General features: G+C 39.6%; 5 protein-coding genes and 1 long non-coding RNA gene across 6 annotated transcripts; 4 read left to right on the forward strand and 2 right to left on the reverse strand.

Moving 5' to 3' along the window:
• The first annotated feature begins 316 nt into the window (after positions 1-316).
• On the forward strand, positions 317-1,858 carry LOC137716382 (uncharacterized). Its single transcript, XM_068455828.1, has 2 exons — positions 317-671; positions 1,211-1,858. Exons 1-2 carry the CDS (start codon positions 422-424, stop codon positions 1,597-1,599), a joined length of 639 nt encoding a protein of 212 aa, XP_068311929.1. The 5' UTR covers positions 317-421; the 3' UTR covers positions 1,600-1,858.
• Positions 1,859-4,000: 2,142 nt separating this feature from the next.
• Positions 4,001-5,791, forward strand: LOC137714105 (monodehydroascorbate reductase, seedling isozyme-like). Its single transcript, XM_068453394.1, has one exon. It carries the CDS (start codon positions 4,001-4,003, stop codon positions 5,693-5,695), a length of 1,695 nt encoding a protein of 564 aa, XP_068309495.1. The 3' UTR covers positions 5,696-5,791.
• A 1,117-nt stretch (positions 5,792-6,908) lies between these two features.
• Positions 6,909-8,565, forward strand: LOC137716336 (uncharacterized). Its single transcript, XM_068455775.1, has 2 exons — positions 6,909-7,184; positions 8,132-8,565. Exons 1-2 carry the CDS (start codon positions 7,031-7,033, stop codon positions 8,422-8,424), a joined length of 447 nt encoding a protein of 148 aa, XP_068311876.1. The 5' UTR covers positions 6,909-7,030; the 3' UTR covers positions 8,425-8,565.
• A 1,003-nt stretch (positions 8,566-9,568) lies between these two features.
• Positions 9,569-10,671, forward strand: LOC137716338 (uncharacterized). Its single transcript, XR_011065661.1, has 2 exons — positions 9,569-9,932; positions 10,333-10,671. It is a non-coding gene; the product is annotated as an uncharacterized lncRNA (long non-coding RNA).
• LOC137716337 (uncharacterized) lies at positions 10,576-13,230 on the reverse strand. The gene is made up of 6 exons (XM_068455776.1): positions 12,705-13,230; positions 12,519-12,596; positions 11,788-11,822; positions 11,658-11,713; positions 11,076-11,171; positions 10,576-10,833 (listed from the first exon to the last, which is right to left on the reverse strand). The coding sequence occupies exons 1-6, from the start codon at positions 13,101-13,103 to the stop codon at positions 10,775-10,777; spliced, it is 723 nt and encodes a 240-aa protein (XP_068311877.1). The 5' UTR covers positions 13,104-13,230; the 3' UTR covers positions 10,576-10,774.
• Positions 13,231-14,172: 942 nt separating this feature from the next.
• LOC137716157 (uncharacterized) lies at positions 14,173-16,811 on the reverse strand. The gene is made up of 5 exons (XM_068455564.1): positions 16,656-16,811; positions 16,112-16,416; positions 15,866-15,988; positions 15,269-15,559; positions 14,173-14,527 (listed from the first exon to the last, which is right to left on the reverse strand). The coding sequence occupies exons 2-5, from the start codon at positions 16,361-16,363 to the stop codon at positions 14,318-14,320; spliced, it is 876 nt and encodes a 291-aa protein (XP_068311665.1). The 5' UTR covers positions 16,364-16,416; positions 16,656-16,811; the 3' UTR covers positions 14,173-14,317.
• Between the last annotated feature and the right edge of the window lie 46 nt (positions 16,812-16,857).

Here is a 16,857-nt window from a genome sequence, read left to right on the forward strand (position 1 = left end):
GCCCCCACGCGCGGGTGGGGTGCACGCGCCTGACACAAAAAAAATTAAATAATGTGCTGACGCCACCCTGGCGTCAGCCTTGCGTCACCCCCACCTCGGGCTTAAGGGCTGGCAATCCCTCACGGGCCCTTTGCTTGGGCCTCCCCCTTCCATCGGACTCCCGCACGCTGGAGCCATGCCACCGGGCCTCGGGCCATTGTTTTGGACCCCTTCCCCCGAGCAATACCCAACGCTGGGATTGCTCTTACATGGACGAATATACTGTAACCATAGCGTTTCATAATTTTATATTATTCGTACGAAACGTCACAGATCTCAAAGTATAATAATGGCTTTAAAACCAAGTCCCAAACTTCCTTCCCCAGAAGTAAAAGCGACCAAGACGAAAAGGAAAGTCTGAAGCTTTGAGGTACAGAGAAAAATGGGGATTTCCGATTACATCTCCGGGACAACCGATTCGCTGAAACGGAACGCTCCGGGTCTAACGGCCGTCAAAAACGTGTGCTCCACAGCTTACGGTTACGGGTCGGGTGCCGTTACCCAAATCGACAACGCTGTCAGGGGTAGCTTGAACCATTATTTGGGGGACGCGGAAGGCCGGGCCAAGATCGTCCGGTTCAGCTCCAGCATCGTTAAACACACAGCGTCGGAGAGCCTCAAAACCGTCCCAGGTTTTGTTTCCTCGACATTTTCAAATTTTTTTTTTTTTTTGGAAAATTGATTATCTCGATTTAGTCTTAGGCAAGTATCTGAACGGTTACTCTACACTGTCGATTTCGTGCCCTAGTTACTCTACATTGTTGATTTTGAACACACTCAATGTTTATGTCGTCTTAAACACGTTGGATGTGGCACTACAGTCATGTAACATTCATCCACACTTGTAAGTGGGGAGGTTTTAGGTTTGCTCACTTGGATACGCCGCTAAATTGCAGTCATGTAGCATTCCTCCCCACCCACTTGGTCATTAGCCATAATTCATTATTTTGGATAATTTTTCATGCACGAGATGGTGCGAGTAACGGTTCACAAATCCATTTTGTTTGTCTTACTTTATAGAGTTGTGCCCAGATAAGTAGATAACTTTTGTTCAAACTTTCGGAAGTTTGGGTTTCATGAAGCTTCAGAACTCTGGTGTAACATGTTGATTCGGGTTTCTTGACTAGTCTACCTGCAGTTGTTATCGACTAATTTGCAGGTGGATGTGTAGGTTACAAAATTGTTAAGAGATCAATCAGTGACTTAAATGAGTCCGATAAACAAGAAGAGAATGTGAAGGCAACGCAGGCTGATCTACACAGATTGAAGAAAGAGTTAAGTGAATACAAGAAAGTACATGAGCTAGAAGTGATTATGAAGGCATTGCAGGCCGATGTACTCAGATTGGAGAAAGAACTCAGCGAATACAGGAAATCACACGAGCAAGTTCAGCTAGATAAGCCAAGTGCGGATTTGAAGTCACCAAACACAGCCAACATTCATTCAGTTGCAAATCAGAAACCAGAAGACGTGATCAGAGTCTTTATGATGAAGGAGTTCGTGGGCAGGCAATTCTTGGATGATCTAATCACTTTTCGCGGGGCACCAACAAAGAAGTAGAAAAGTGTCAGGTACTAAGTGGATAATATAAGTGGAGCGATGATCGTTATCTGTCATGAATATTTGCCTTGTTTGAAGCTTTGTGAATTGGTTTGCTTGCTCTGTGTGATGATTCCCTCTGTGTGCTTCGGCATCCGTTTTGTAACTTTTGTTTGGGGTCTCGCCCTAGACTTGAGATGTGGTCCATTGGATGTGGCGCATTCGGGATGATATGTGCTGCTAATGTACTAGTAAGAAAGCAGCCTTTTGCATTGTCAAATCCAGTGGCCTTGTTTGTAAATTGAGGGCAGTGTCAAGTACGGACAAGGATTGTCTACCCTTCCACTTTCGATGTCCTCCCGTGCCCTCCTGTATGTGTGGTCACGATTAAGCCACGTCAATATTTTATATTACTATTTATTTTTATCTTATTATCTCTATAAAAAAAATATAAAATATTGACGTGGTTTAACCGTGACCACACAAAACAGGAGGGCACCGGAAATGAGAGGGCAGACAATCCTTGTCCGTCAAGTACGTTCATAAATTGAAGCTAACTAGTTCTATATCGCTGATTAACGGTTCTCGTAAACTCCTAACCCAACAGACGTTTAAAAACTCTACTTAACCCGAGCCCTGGGGCTAGCCAAGTGATGAGGGGGGAGAGATTTTTCAGTGTGTTGACAACTTGGCTCGATACATCAAGTTTCATTATACAATTGGTCACAAATTTCATTTTCAAGTTTTCAACCAATTGTGTTATTACACTTGGTATACCAGATCGTGCTTGAAGCACATTGAAAAATTTCTTGTGAAAGAGGAGCGCAAACTTTTTGTTCATCGTACGCCTACTTTTTTTGAAACATTGCCGTTCCATTCTACAATATTTCTGATAATGAAAATAAACTTATGTTAATGCTTCAATAGGTCTTTCTCCTCACGTCCGAATGAAAAAGCTTTCCCCTCGTCTCAATTTTGCTTTCATAATTTATTTTCAAACTTGTTAGATATTTTTTTATGTATCTTGAAGACTCGGACTGATAACATAAAGTCATGTGTTTGAAATTTTTCAATCACATGTGGTCAGTTCGGGACAGTCACCTTGATGTCCTCCTTTCATACAAGTTATTCTCGTGATTTTGAGCTAACATTTGTGGGACATTCTATTTTGAGTTGGATTGAAGGCGGGACTGTTTTGACTCATAACTGTGGCAAATAGCTTATATAAACACCAAAATACACGTCAAGAGTCCAACTTTTTATCTACACAATAGCTCCTGATTTCCGATACAAGGGTTTGATTGAAATTACTTTTGGAAGGTTCAAATACATTTCTTTCGACATTCACCTTCATAAACATCTCTCACTATATTTTTTTGAAGAAAAAGTTGCAAGTATTTTTGGGTTGTAAAAATGCAATATATGGCGGATGCTTTTCCATTTAAAAAAAAAAAAAAAAAACTTGTAATTTTATGAAAAAGTGATAACAATCTGTATGTATGCGTTCATCCGAAACAAAACTTATGTAACTTATGTGGGGATGTTCACGTCATATTGCAGTGTCGAAAGGCTCTACTGTCCAGTAAAAAAAATTCAGCTTGTAATACAAGGTTCAATTTTTGTAACCATATTTGTTCTTGCCCTTGTTTCAAGAAAAGGCTTAGTATCAGAAAGTAATTTTTTAAAAGCACTTTAACCTCAGAAAGTGCTTGTCCAAGATTATAACAGTGCATTTCATCCGGTGCTTTGCTTCCCTACGCACCAAAGCCAGCAGATACCTTGCTTCAGTAACTCACTGCGTTTAAGTTTTCAGTTCTCTTATAAAGGGCTTAGCCTTTCAAGGCAATCCTTTGCACACATAAGTTACTTTTAATTGTCACTGGTTTTCGGTTTCCTTTCACAGAGGACGCGGCATTTAGCGGAAGAAAGATTTGGTGTTTTAGCAGTCAGTGAAGCCAGGTACACTATCTTGTTCTGAAAATTATCTACTGCTAGTTTCTTTTATGTTACAAATTTCAGATTACCGTTTTACATTAATTTACGTCGAAGCCAAACAACTAAGAGCTAGCCAGAGTAAACAGATACACTACTGCTAGTTCCTCCCTCTTTTCTAGCATACTTGGGAGGAAGAGGCTAATTTCGACAAAAATCTCGTTAAATGTCCGGAAAAAAATCATGTGAAAATAAGAAAATATAAAGGCTGATGCCGGTGAAGTTAACAGTAGTTTCACTAAAAGAGATTAAAATTTGATATATAAATAGACGAAGATGTTACCAACTGTATATGATATGGTAGGAAATATTTAACCACAGTAGTTTCATCGAATTGCTTGTTGGAAAATATATGGATCGAGATACTGTATATTCAGATTAAAAGTATCTTGCATTGTTCTGGTGATGTGTAGGAAGTAAAAATTCAGCTATGGGATTTCTGACGCGGATTTGTGAACGAATAATGTTCATATGGTATCTGATTAGGCGATGGATTAAGTATCAACAAAACTTTCAAGTTATTAATATGAACACTCTCAGAAGAATGTTGGAAGAGCTAATTAGCCAAATTGAATGTATAGTCGAAAAGTTAGATGCCGAGCCTCTTGTTCCAGTCATACAACAAAGAGATGAAGTCTATGAGTGGTTAGAGAACGCGGAAAGGATCAAAACTCAAATACTAACTATTGAAAAGCTCGGTGAAAGGAAATTTATCTCGCCTGTACATCTTGCAAAACTTGTTGATGAAAAAATTGGAGAAGTTGAGGAGTTGCTGAAAAAGGGTTGTCTCTATAATGAGATTTGCACTAAGAAATCGTTTAAGTACGTGATTATCGGTGGTGGAGTTGCAGCTGGATACGCAGCAAGGGAGTTTGTCAAGCAAGGGCTCAAACCTGGTGAGTTAGCGATCATATCCAAAGAAGCTGTGGCACCTTATGAACGTCCGGCACTTAGTAAGGCCTATCTGCTTCCTGAGGGAGCTGCAAGGCTTCCAGGGTTCCATGTCTGCGTCGGAAGTGGAGGCGAGAAGCTGCTTCCGGAATGGTATGCGGAGAAAGGTATTGAGTTACTTCTCAGCACAGAAATAGTCGAAGCGGATCTTCATTCAAAGATCCTCACTAGTGAAACTGGGGGAATGTTTGAATTCGAAACTTTGATCATTGCAACTGGTTCCAGAGTTCTAAGGCTGACAGAATTCGGCGTGCAAGGAGCTGATGCGAAGAACATTTTCTACTTGAGGGAAATCAGTGACGCCGATAAACTTGTAGAGACAATTAGAGCCAAGAAAAAAGGAAAGGTAGTGATTGTTGGAGGAGGATACATTGGTCTTGAAGTCGGAGCAGCTATGAGAATCAACAAATTTGATGTCACCATGGTGTCTCGGGATCCATGGTGCATGCGTCAGCTTTTCACTAAAGAGATAGCTGCTTTCTACGAGGGTTACTACGCCAATAAAGGAGTTAAAATTATCAAGGGTACCCCTGCAGTAGGGTTCGATGCTGACACAAACGGAGAGGTAAAGGCAGTGAAACTCAAAGATGGCAGGGTGCTGCAAGCTGACATTGTTGTTGTTGGTGTCGGTGCAAAGCCTCTCACTGATTTGTTCAAAGGCCAAGTTGATGAAGAGAAACATGGGATCCGAACTGATGGAATGTTCGAAACAGATGTCCCTGATGTGTACGCCGTCGGGGACGTTGCTACTTTCCCTATGAAATTGTACAACGACATGAGAAGAGTCGAGCATGTCGACCACGCCAGAAAATCAGCCGAGCATGCTGTGAGAGCTATCAGGGCAAGTGAGGAAGGGAAGTGCATTGACGAGTACGACTATGTTCCGTACTTCTACTCGCGTGCCTTCAATCTTTCTTGGACATTTTACGGAGACAATGTGGGTGATCCGTTGCTGTTTGGAGACCGCGATCCGACGTCAAGAAAACCGAAGTTTGGAGCAGCATGGATCAAGGATGGGAGGATTGTGGGAACGTTTTTGGAGGGAGGGACAGATGAAGAAAACAAGGCTATTGCCAGAGTTGCAAGGGCACAACCTTCAGCTGAGCATTTGGATACACTGAAAAGGGAGGGCTCTACCCTTGATATTTCCATGTTAACAAATTCCCACCTATAATTTGGGAAGTGAGTTTAATTGGTTACTGGAACTCTATATATTTATATAATACCCTGTATAAAACTAAAAAGATCGGTAATGTGCGTCCTGGATTTGATTTTTTTTCTTTTTTCTTTTTTCAATTTCTTCACATTTCATTCTCTGTACATATTCCTTGGATTGAAAAAAGAAAAGAAAAGTGATTTCATAATTCATTGCTCTTTTTGTTGCTATTTACTAAAGTATGTGGCTTAAACCTAATATTTTTGTTATTGATAATACGCGTGACCTAATAGATTGACGAGAAATGTTTTATCCACACTTAGTACGCATTTTGCCACATCTCAACTAATAACACATTATCAGGTGTGGTATATGCTAAAGATTAACAATCTACGTAGTGTGCAAAAGCTGTTAATTTGGGTCCTAACTATGTTCTTTTGAACTCCGATGTGCGAGTGTGTCAACATGCGACCAAAAGGCCAATTGTATATTTTGATTTGTAGAGTATGGCGTGAACTTTGGTTAGAACAACATTAATAACGTAAAATAATAAGAATAATTTTTTTTTTGAACAAACGATATTATTTACACTAAAGAAAGGGATAAGTTTAGCCTCATAATGTATTAGTAATAATGTTATGTACATCAAATTTGTGCACTAGATGATATGACACCAATCAAATTTGCGCTTTAATTCAAGTTGAGATTTGATTAATAATTGTAGTAAAAAATATCTGATGTCCAAATCTTATTATTATTATTTTTTTCAAGGGGACAACTGGTGGTAAGTCATGGTTATCCACCCCTTTTGGGGGTCGGAAAAAGCTCAAAGAGGCATTTAAGCCTTCTCTGGCCACAAGTCTGGCTTCCATACCAGCAACAGGTTTCGAACCCGAGACTTCCAGTTTTTAGTTTTAAGAAAGCCTCGTAATCCCTTTTTTATCACTGGGCTACCAGCTCGTAGTTATCTGGTGTTCATATCATTTAGTATACAAATTTAACGTAACATTTAAGGATCGGGGATATATTATTTTGGACAAAAAAATGGTTGAATTCTTGGAACTTGAGGGTAGGGGTGAATTTTTAATTTTAATATTCGAGGGAACTTGGCCAAAATAATAGTTTAGGGGATACTTTGCAATGGGTAGAAAGTTAGAGGGCTGATCAGAAAAATACTAAAAGTAAAATAATAAAAATGAAAAGATAAAATGCCCTCTTCTTCGTACGGCATTATTTACAGCTGACAATACTGAAACATAGGTTTTCCGAGAGCTCCATCAATCCGAAACGCATCCGATATATCGTCCATCACAGAAGCGTCGGGTACCAAACGACACGTCGCTCGCTGCCGAAATGGCCGCCATAAGAACTGAGAGACTCTCCTCTAAGCTGGATGCGCACAAATCCAACCCCAACCGCCGAGAAAAGATTGGCGGCGGGCTTCTGAGCAACATCGCCAAATTTGCCATCGACTCCACCATCAACTACTCTTTCAAAGCCTTCCCTGGTTAGCTTTTCATCCGTCTCATAAATTTTGGGTTTTTATTGCTTTAATGTAATCTGCAATCCGGGTTAATTAACTTGTTAATTATTTCAAAATTACTGAGATTTTACAAGAACATATGGTTCTTGTTAAACCCTAGAATCGGTCGATTCAGTTTCTTGTTTGAAATGACTGATGCCCATGTAATTAAATTATATCTGCAGTTGGGGAAATGCATAAATTTTGAATCTTTATCAATTTTAATTTGTGGGTTCTTTGAAAAATTCAATGAAAAGTTTGGAAAATTCAGAGAGGGTTGGATTATTGTTTGGGTGTTGAATGTTGTGTGCTGTAATTTGACATATGGAAACAGCAGTCTAATAACTGAACATGAGTTCCCGTGGATGTAAAATCAGGGAAGCTTTGGATGACAAAAACCACAAACGAAATGGTTATCAAACGGGCTGAAATGTAAATACTGTGTACTTTGGACTTGATGTGCGAAACAATGTGAACTATCGAAAATTGAGGGATATCAAAATGCAGACTTGATAGCGATTTTAGGGAGCTAGGGAGGCTTATAATTTTGTATAACGGTTGGTATCGGAGATTTTATTTGGAATAGGATGTAAGGGCAATGATGAATTCGGTTTACAGGCTCAGCCTGTACTGCATTACATCCCATTCCTTGCCTGCAAGGATGCACTGATGCTTTCTGTTAACTGCTGTACCTGTTTTCCGTTCAAATTAGTTCGGAGCTATTGTACTTAACAACAAAGCCTTTTCCCACTAAATGGGTGGGATAATATATGTTGATGAAAAAATATTTATATCTTTTGGACGGCTACTAGAATTGGTTATTTGTGTTTATACTTCCATGTTTTCAGCTTGGCTAACGTTGTGGACGCATTCACCATTGTTTCTCTTTCTCCATCTTTTCATTTCGTTTTCCGCCATTTTGATTGCTGCAGGTAGGAAGCAAGCGCATCAGATTGTGCGGGAAGGATTAAAGGACCATCCACCCCTTTCAGCATCTCTGGACGACAAGAAGAAACCGGAAGATCTCAAGTTAGTGATGGAGGAAATGCACGCGAAAATGGAGCAGATGCAGGAAGACACGAATATTGTAAAGCAGCAACATAAGACATCAGCAGAGCATGTTGAAGGATTAGGGCATCCAAACAAGATGCCGGATGAAGGCGTTCAGGGTTCGGATCTTCTGCAGAACAAGAAGAAAAAGATCTTCATTCGTTCGCGTCTTTAGAACGAGGTTTGGTGTTAATGATCATAACAGAAAGTAAACAATGTAAGAACTATAAAGTAAAACTAATTGTAAATAAAATAATGTGGATGTATTGCAAATAAATGAGGTTCAGAGTGAGCATAGCATTACTCAAATTATGGTGCAGAATTTTCTCCCAAAAAAGGGGGAGTTTTAGCAAGTTCCCATAAATCATAGGTATTGGGACGCTAGAGAGACGGTGTATTGGAGCCCCTCTATTTCAATTTGGCTCTAAGCCCCTCCATTTTAATTTGGAACGTTACAGTGACGGTGTATCGGAGATATCGGGGAAGCCCTCGTACGAAAGAGGAAATATAAAACAAGGAAGGGCATTCCTGGCAGTGCAAAAACAATTTTTCCTGCCACATTGTTCCTTCACTCACTCTCGTGTACCTTCTCTGGACTTGCACATAGTCTCTCTCTCTCTCTCTCTCTCTCTCTCTCCAAGCTAAGTGAGAAGTGACAACCTTGCACCGCTGCACTCATAGAGAGATCACAGCACCGAACAATGGCGGCATGGACAGTAGCGTCTCGCAGAGCAGCGAATATGGTGCGGCTTTCCTCTCCCAAGTCGGCTTCCACCGCTCAACCCACTTCCCCTGTCCATCGGCGCGGTTTTGCCACCGGCGGCGGTAATTCGTTCACCTTTGATTGACCTCTATTCGTTTCATCAATAGCTTCATTTAATCTTTTTCCGTCACTTTGGATTTCTCTGTTTTTAATTTTCTGACCTGGAATTCAAATGGGTTGCGGTCGATTTTGGAAAAGCTGAATTATGCGGTCCACTTTTGTACTTGTTTTGACTGTGTTGCGCAGATCGTCATGGACCTGGGAAGGTGAACTTTTGGGAGGACCCAACGCACCCGTCTAAATGGAAGGAAGAACAAGTGAGTTTTATATAAAGGTTTTGCTTGTTCGCTGTTGAGACTATCGATTACTTGTTTACTTGAGAAGTGTCGTGTTTTCGCACCAACATTCTTGCGGTGTCATGCTACGCGCATTCTCTAGCCTCATGATTTTGTTTGTCATGTTCCGCAGAAGATGTATACAAAGTCGAAAATTCCATGTCTTGTCAATAAAAAAGTTGCACCTCCGGGGTGAAATTGAAATCCCTAAACAGCTCTCGGTCGCGTTGTGATGTTGAGGAACAAATTACTGGTGCTATGCACTATGCAGCGGTCTCAGATTCCACTCTAGGTGGATATGTTGGGGGATGTCGTTAAGTTGTCCGTTGAACTACCCGGTAAAAGGACACAAAATGGTCTGGTTAAGTTCTCATACGAAACTAAGTTTGGATTGCTCACAATAGCGTTGCACGCGAGCGCAAACATATTGTTCATGATAGTCAAGACTCTAACATCTTACGGCTTTGCTTCACTCGGCTTTTTTTTCCCTTACAGTTTCTGCCCGTCTCTTTAGCTGGATTGGGTACGGTTATATATGGGGGTTACAAGTTGTTCACGAAAGGCAAAGAGGACAAAAAGGAAGAGGTACTATGTCTATCTCACTTTCATCTCATGATCCCACGAAACTAAATAATCAATGTGTTAAGTGCTTTCTCATACTCTATTACATGGCTGTATCTACTATTTAGTGTCTTGGGGCCGCATTTGATCCGTCAATTCTTAACTCCATTCGGTGTTGAGAACTTGGCCGCGTAAAATGATTCGCGTTGTATGAGTTGGGCGGATTGTTTATGTATGCTTTCTATGCAGTGTCTTGATGTACTTTTCATCCGCTATCGGTGTTTTCATTTGTTCATCTTCTGGGTCAAAGCATTTGATTAGTTGTAGCTCTTGTTGGATGACTTGCATGTTCTTTGAAATAAGTTTGCGAAGAGTTGGAACTACGAAACGGAAGTTTTTCCATATCTGCTTCCTTTGCTTGCAGAGAGTTGAAGAACGGCCACGCTAGCTTTTGGGGGACCTGAATACATGTGCAACTAAATAAACCGTGTCTTGGCTTCAGAACATTTTACAATGAGGATGCACTTTTTGATGTTACAAGACATCGTTGTTTTTAGGCAGTTTCTGTTGTACATGCAACTTTGTAAGTACATGGAGCCCTTTCTCTTTATCAAATGTTGGTTATAGCGGATGTGTTCCTTCCCGCGCACCCAGGTACCTCTACATTTTGGATTAGTTTAAAGTAGAATATCGCTTGTACCAAAAAATAAAATGTTGGTTTATGGCTCATGCATTATCAATGCCACGACACAAAAATGTTCTATCGGATCTTTCTAAAAACAACTATTTTGTTGTCTATTCTACATCCTTTATATTCAATTATCTAAGAGTAGTACCAAATCATATTCGAAGAATAATTAGCTACCTCAGTCTGCATCTTTTACATCCGCTTCAATATCAACGACTGCCGTAGAAGAATCCTTCCCTGTAACCAGTGTCAATGTTCAGAAAACATATCGATTTGATGCATACACTACTATAGAAAATGCCCTACGATTTATGGATTCATCGACGATTAGGAGTCTATTACACCCTTGGCCCTTTAATGCAAGATAAAAATGCAAGGCAACGGTGACAAGAAAAATGCAGACGTTTAACGATCATCAAATGCAGGCTCGCAAAATATGATCACGAAGAGAAAATGGCAACAGGGTTTTCAGAGATAACCTCTTGTGGAACGGGTGAAGTCGTTGAATGCCTGCCCAAATGTTGTAGATTGTTTGGAGAATTTTATAGGGTCCATCACGAACTTGTCATCCACCACTGAAATTAAACCACATCTTACAACATGAGGCAACATCCACACTACTTTTCCATCGAATACAAAAACAAAATTAAGGAGTTTTACAAAGATTTAGAATGAAAGCGCAAAAAAAGGGGACTGTATATTCTATAACCACCAAGTTACTCAGATTTTATGTATAAAAATTGGCAACACGATGTAAACGGGGCTGCCAACGTAAAGAGACTCGTTAAATGTAGCTACTAGTGGCGCCGTAGGGATATGGCATTGGTCTACTGACAGGATAAAGCAGTATGAGGAATTTTTGGAACTAAAACAAACATAAGCCCATAAGTTTTGACAACTACACAGAAAACAGGAGTTCATCAACACGAAAAAACACATAATATTAGTCAGTAATGGTAACGTAAGTACACGGTCTGCAGAGTGCAGACAGCTACGAGGAAAAAAGCCGCAAGTGTAATTTGGAATTCAGAGAAGCAAGAAACCAAAATATGAGCGTATACCGGAAAAAGGTTGACTACAGTAGGGGCAGAGCTGCAAATCATCATTTAAAGTCGACCTGCAAAAGGTCGCATGATTGCCCAAGTTAGGTTATAACAATCCTTAGAAACTATATAAGTTAGCTGGTCTTACTTGAAAATCTGGAAATCGTTTCCACAGTTTGGGCACTGCAAGTACATAAAGAAAAACAATCATTCGAGGCAGAAGACTGCAGAAGAATCAAAACGTCACATTTGAGGAAAAAACACCCAGCTTGTTACTCAAAAAGTACTTGATTAAGAGTCGATAACATTTTGAGTGGTTTTTATATGAACAAGTATCATTTTAGTACTCAAATTTTTTCAATTATTATACATGTAACATGCATTTCTCTGATACTTCCCCCACGGGGAAGAATGAACTGATTACGATGCTGTATTTTGCATTCGAATCGTTCAAAACCATGTATCTAATCTACTTATACAGCGCCCGTGATACAGTTATTTGAAATCAAGACATCCAATTACTGCAAATATTACTCAACTCCTAATGAACTAAATCGTAAAGCCTTTCGGGTAAACCATCCATTCTTCATATATCACCCAAATTAAAAGATCTGCAGATTGATAAATGAACTCCAAACACAATCCAAAGCATTATGTAAGAGTAAGACCTACATATCTATTGATAAAAAATAATAGAAGCACACAAATCAGCTCCTATCCTCAATTACTAGTCACTGTTTGCAAACGCATAGAGGGAAATGATAAAATTGAGAACAGGGAAATTAAACCAACAACTTTTGAGTTGCGATTTCACGGCGAAACCCAGCAACAGAAATTCGATACGCAGTCGAAGAAAACTAAAAATTTGAAGTAGCTTACACTGTCTTGAACCATATCCCGCCCTGCCCACCACAGAAAAGCACCCACACCAACAATTGGTACAAGCACTGCAATCAGCTGCATATCAAAACACATCAATTTCATTAGACATACACAAAACAGTAGTAACATACCCAGAAATCTTCAGAAATGTTAGAGAGAGGGGGAGAGAGAGAGAGAGAGTACCCAAATGGAAACAATAGCATCCAAAAGCCAGCCAAGCTGCCCAGTAAACGAAAGATAAGTCAATCCAATAGCTACAGCCAAATTACCCAGCAGTCTAGCAGTGGCTCCGTCATCTTTCCCACCACCACCGCCACCGCCTCCGCCGCCATTAAAACCACCAAACCCCTGATTCAACCTCACCACGACCTCCCTTTTCTTCTTCTTCTTCTTCCTCTTCCACCCCTCATCTGCCACCAAAATCCCATCCCTGTCCCAATAAGCCTGCAATCTGAACTTGCTCTGCTTCAAAAACCCAATCTTTGCCCTCGACAGAGGAAAATATTTGATGGGTTTCTTGCATGTCCTATCGTGCAAACTGCTCAGCCTGAAAGATAGGGAATTTATAACGACGGTTGCCATGGAAATGATTGGAAGCTTTTAAGAACAAACGACCCAGTATCTTAAATCTCCGGTTTTGTACTTTTCATGGAGGATTTTATGGTGGTATTTGGATTTAGTAAGTGGGGAAAGACAATTTCTCTTTGGATTTGGCTTCTCTACTTTCTCGTGTGTCGATTTTGATATTTCTACTTTCAGCACTGCACTGACTTATTTGAACAATCATCCTGTTTTTTACTGGATGTGACTTATGTGGCAAACAGCAGTAGCCTGTATTAATTTCCACAATCTTTTTAAATATTTATTTTATTGTGCGGAAATTGATTTTCTGGTACATTATAATTTTGGGTAATGATGGATGCATGTCTTCATATTCTAGCATGCAAATATAGCACATCACAGTACAATCAAGAATCTTGCACGAGGGAATGGCCCCATAAGATTGAGAAGGTTTCTCTTCAAGATACTTTGTGACAAAAATTCGTGTTTATGGTCAAAATTGTTTATTTTATAAATCATTCTCTAAAGATTATTTCTTTAAAAAATCAATTTAAACTAAAATCGTTTAGTCAATCAAAATATCGTATGTCCACATCTCAACTAATTTAAACTATGGCTTGAGCTCGACATTAGCATAGTTCACCATCACGTAGCATCAGTTTCCAATGTCAGATGACAGACATGGTTGTCGCCATTCATCGTAAAATATCATATGATCCTTTCCGCTTCCTCTCTCAATTTGTGCTTGACAGAGAGAGCGGCAAGGTTCGGTGAGAACAATTTAAGGAGCAACTAGAACTCGTCAAGGACTATTTTGAAATATTTTTTTTTTTTTTTAAACGAGGAGTGTAAGTGAAATGTTTAAGAAAGTTTTTGGGTCATCTATAGTAGTACAAACTCTCTAGATCAGCCACTTAGTACTACGGTCTAGTGATATTCCTCTTCACTAGTAAATGAGGTCTTAGGTTCAATTCTCGCCAAGGCGAATTTGAACCATATTATTACTAGCTCATTGTGAGGCTAAGCCGATCCCCTCCCCCCTTAGTGTAGATAATATCGTTTGTTCTAAAATAAAAAATAAAAAAATAAAAAAGCGGAAAACTCTCTAGATCATATCGTTAGTGTAGATAATATCGTTTGCCGTCGTTCCTTGTAAAATAACTACTGCAGTGCCGAATTGAAGAAATATCAGTACATAAGATTCTAAACCACACTCACGCTCATGATCTCCGAGATCAGTCTTTCTTCCTATCATATGCCTTAGTCGATATTTCAGCATCTCTGTATGGCTCGGCACTGTATGCATACTTCTGAACAACTGAAAAGAAAACCATCTCCACGCACACTAGTATGTTTTGAAGAGCTTCCTCAATATGCTCCACGTCCAGCCAGATATGATGAGATCGGATTATTTTCAGCGCTGCAAGAATATCAAGGACAATCCCCTGCAAAATCAGGTGAACTGCTTTGTCAAATCATACAAGAACTTTCTTTCTAAAAGAACTCGTATATTTAACTAAGAAATAGCCCTTCTCCCAACTGAATCGATTACACATTAACGAAATTGACATGTTCTTGAAAATACACGTTATGGATGATTTTTAAAAGCAACCAATAATATCAGTTTCGGTAATCAATGTATGTCTCAAGATTCAATGCAGATACAAAGGTATAGAATATGGTGTTGGACATCTCACGAAACAAAGATGAAACAGAGCCTTAGACATGGATACCGGTGTTAAAACCTGAGCAACAATCCCAACAATCAGCATGGAAAAGAAAGTATATATTCTCCTTAAATCATAACAAACTATATCTGGATAAATTAAAGACGATTTTGCTTGGCAACTGAATGATTTTATGATCTGCTATATCTTTCTGCTATATAATCTAGAAGGAAGAATGCATATGCATACTGCAAGAATATTTCTTTAGGAGATTCTACGCAAGAAGCTTATCTGCTCACGATTCATGAGTCATGAACATTAAGACCAATCCAGTGGTAACTTTCATGCCTAATGGCTTTGGGAGTTTAAATTCCTAGTTAGAGTTCACAACATATACAAAACGGGAGTTTAAATTCCTAGTTAGAGTTCACAACATATACAAAACACTATATCCACAATGGCATTCTCTAACTTAACAACCCCCGTTTGACATGAAAGGGCAGGCGAAATGATAATTACCTGCCAAAAGCAGAAGAAGACGATCCCTTTGATGCACAAGAACTTAGTGAGCGGTTTGTGTGGTGCCAGCTCTTTAGCAAACACATGGTAGAAGGCAACAAGAGAATACAAAGCCAGTGACACTGAAATGTTCAGAATTATAGTGAATGTCCAGCTAACCCAGCTGGGATATACACCAAGAAGTTGAAGAGTTATCACCAAGATGGAGCACACAGGGCGAATCACAACAAATTGCCATGTCCAGTACTTGAGAAGCTTCAAAGTATGATGGTTCAGACGAACAGTGCGAGGCTGCATTGTTTGATAGATACAAGTCAACATATACCTCAGTCAGTGAAGGTTAACAAAACTAAGCTAGGTACAAATAAATCCAAGGAACATTAGCTATACACGTGCCTTTGCACACACTACAACTGGAAGATGGTGGAAAGACTAAGAATTTGGATATACGGCTAAAGATCTTTCTATTGTTCCCATCCCAAAGAGAATATGAGTTCATTAAGCATAAAATTGAAGTCGTTGTATCAGAAAACATTCTCATTTATCATTAGTTAAATAAACTAAAACAACGAGAATCCGAGAAGAAAATTCATTTACCATAAAAAGAGTCATTGGAAACGAATGGTGAATCTCCCGTCCTTTGATTTCATCTGGCACGATGTTTTTACTTATGGATATGTTCAAGTAGCTGTACAGCAAAGCCAAAAACTTGGCTATTACCTGCACATGTATAATGAACCCAAGAAACTCAGAACTAACAATATGCTAACACAACCTCAAATCTTACTTTTTTTCTTCGTTATACAAGATGAACAACTACATCTCCCAACGTCGAAATCTTACCAAAGCCTCGTAGCATTCCTTGATCGAATCCAAGACCGTGAACGAAACTTTGCTTCCCTGGTAATCCAACAAGCCCACAAAGGAATCAATGGCATATAAGGGGGCCATAAGTATGATGATTATGATGGCCCTTTGCTCCCTTGGTTTATTCCAGCAGAAAAAATGCTCTGAGAGAAGCTGTAGTGAGAAATGCGTTGTGACCATCATACAGAAAGTGGAACCCAGAAGAACAAGTTGTGCAGGATTTGCCATTTTTCTCTGGTTTTTTGGGTCTTTAACCAAAAAAGTGCTGATTCAAGAAGCACCTGCAAAAGGATTCGGATTCAAGTAAAGCACAAAATCCATTTCACAAATCACAAAACCCAATTAGAAAATCATAAACTTGTGACGACCCAAGTGAGAAAAATTTCAAAATTTTCAGAATCCCAAATTTAATCACGCGACAACGAGACAGTCCAACACATAACTCAAAACATATAAAAAAAAAAAGTAAGCTAAGTCAACTGTGAAGTAATGCTAAAGGTAGAAGAATGAATGGACTGACTGGCTGTTTGCTTGCAGAGAAAAACGCTTGCTTCTTCCGCTGCGAAATTTTCTAGCGTTTCTGGAGAGCTATGAGAAAATACGCGACCGGTTTGTTGGTCGGTCGGATCGAGATTATTGGGCGCTGAGAGATGGAAGCGATTGGAGCTCTTTGAACAACGATTGCAGAAATTTAGCTGGAGAATCGAGATGGCACATTTAAC

The sequence above is a fragment of the Pyrus communis genome, chromosome 14, assembly GCF_963583255.1.
Source record: "Pyrus communis chromosome 14, drPyrComm1.1, whole genome shotgun sequence".
Lineage (NCBI taxonomy): Eukaryota > Viridiplantae > Streptophyta > Magnoliopsida > Rosales > Rosaceae > Pyrus > Pyrus communis.

Excerpts from the sequence above, each read along its gene's own strand:
- LOC137716382 (XM_068455828.1), top strand. The coding sequence starts at position 422 with ATGGGGATTTCCGATTACATCTCCGGGACAACCGATTCGCTGAAACGG. Across the intron at positions 672-1,210 it reads GAGCCTCAAAACCGTCCCAG|GTTACAAAATTGTTAAGAGA; the intron begins GTTTTGTTTCCT and ends GTGGATGTGTAG.
- LOC137714105 (XM_068453394.1), top strand. The coding sequence starts at position 4,001 with ATGGGATTTCTGACGCGGATTTGTGAACGAATAATGTTCATATGGTAT.
- LOC137716336 (XM_068455775.1), top strand. The coding sequence starts at position 7,031 with ATGGCCGCCATAAGAACTGAGAGACTCTCCTCTAAGCTGGATGCGCAC. Across the intron at positions 7,185-8,131 it reads CTCTTTCAAAGCCTTCCCTG|GTAGGAAGCAAGCGCATCAG; the intron begins GTTAGCTTTTCA and ends TGATTGCTGCAG.
- LOC137716337 (XM_068455776.1), bottom strand. The coding sequence starts at position 13,103 with ATGGCAACCGTCGTTATAAATTCCCTATCTTTCAGGCTGAGCAGTTTG. Across the intron at positions 12,597-12,704 it reads ATGCTATTGTTTCCATTTGG|CTGATTGCAGTGCTTGTACC; the intron begins GTACTCTCTCTC and ends TTTGATATGCAG. Across the intron at positions 11,823-12,518 it reads GGGATATGGTTCAAGACAGT|TGCCCAAACTGTGGAAACGA; the intron begins GTAAGCTACTTC and ends ATGTACTTGCAG.
- LOC137716157 (XM_068455564.1), bottom strand. The coding sequence starts at position 16,363 with ATGGCAAATCCTGCACAACTTGTTCTTCTGGGTTCCACTTTCTGTATG. Across the intron at positions 15,989-16,111 it reads AGGAATGCTACGAGGCTTTG|GTAATAGCCAAGTTTTTGGC; the intron begins GTAAGATTTCGA and ends ATACATGTGCAG. Across the intron at positions 14,528-15,268 it reads TCTTCTTCTGCTTTTGGCAG|GGGATTGTCCTTGATATTCT; the intron begins GTAATTATCATT and ends CTGATTTTGCAG.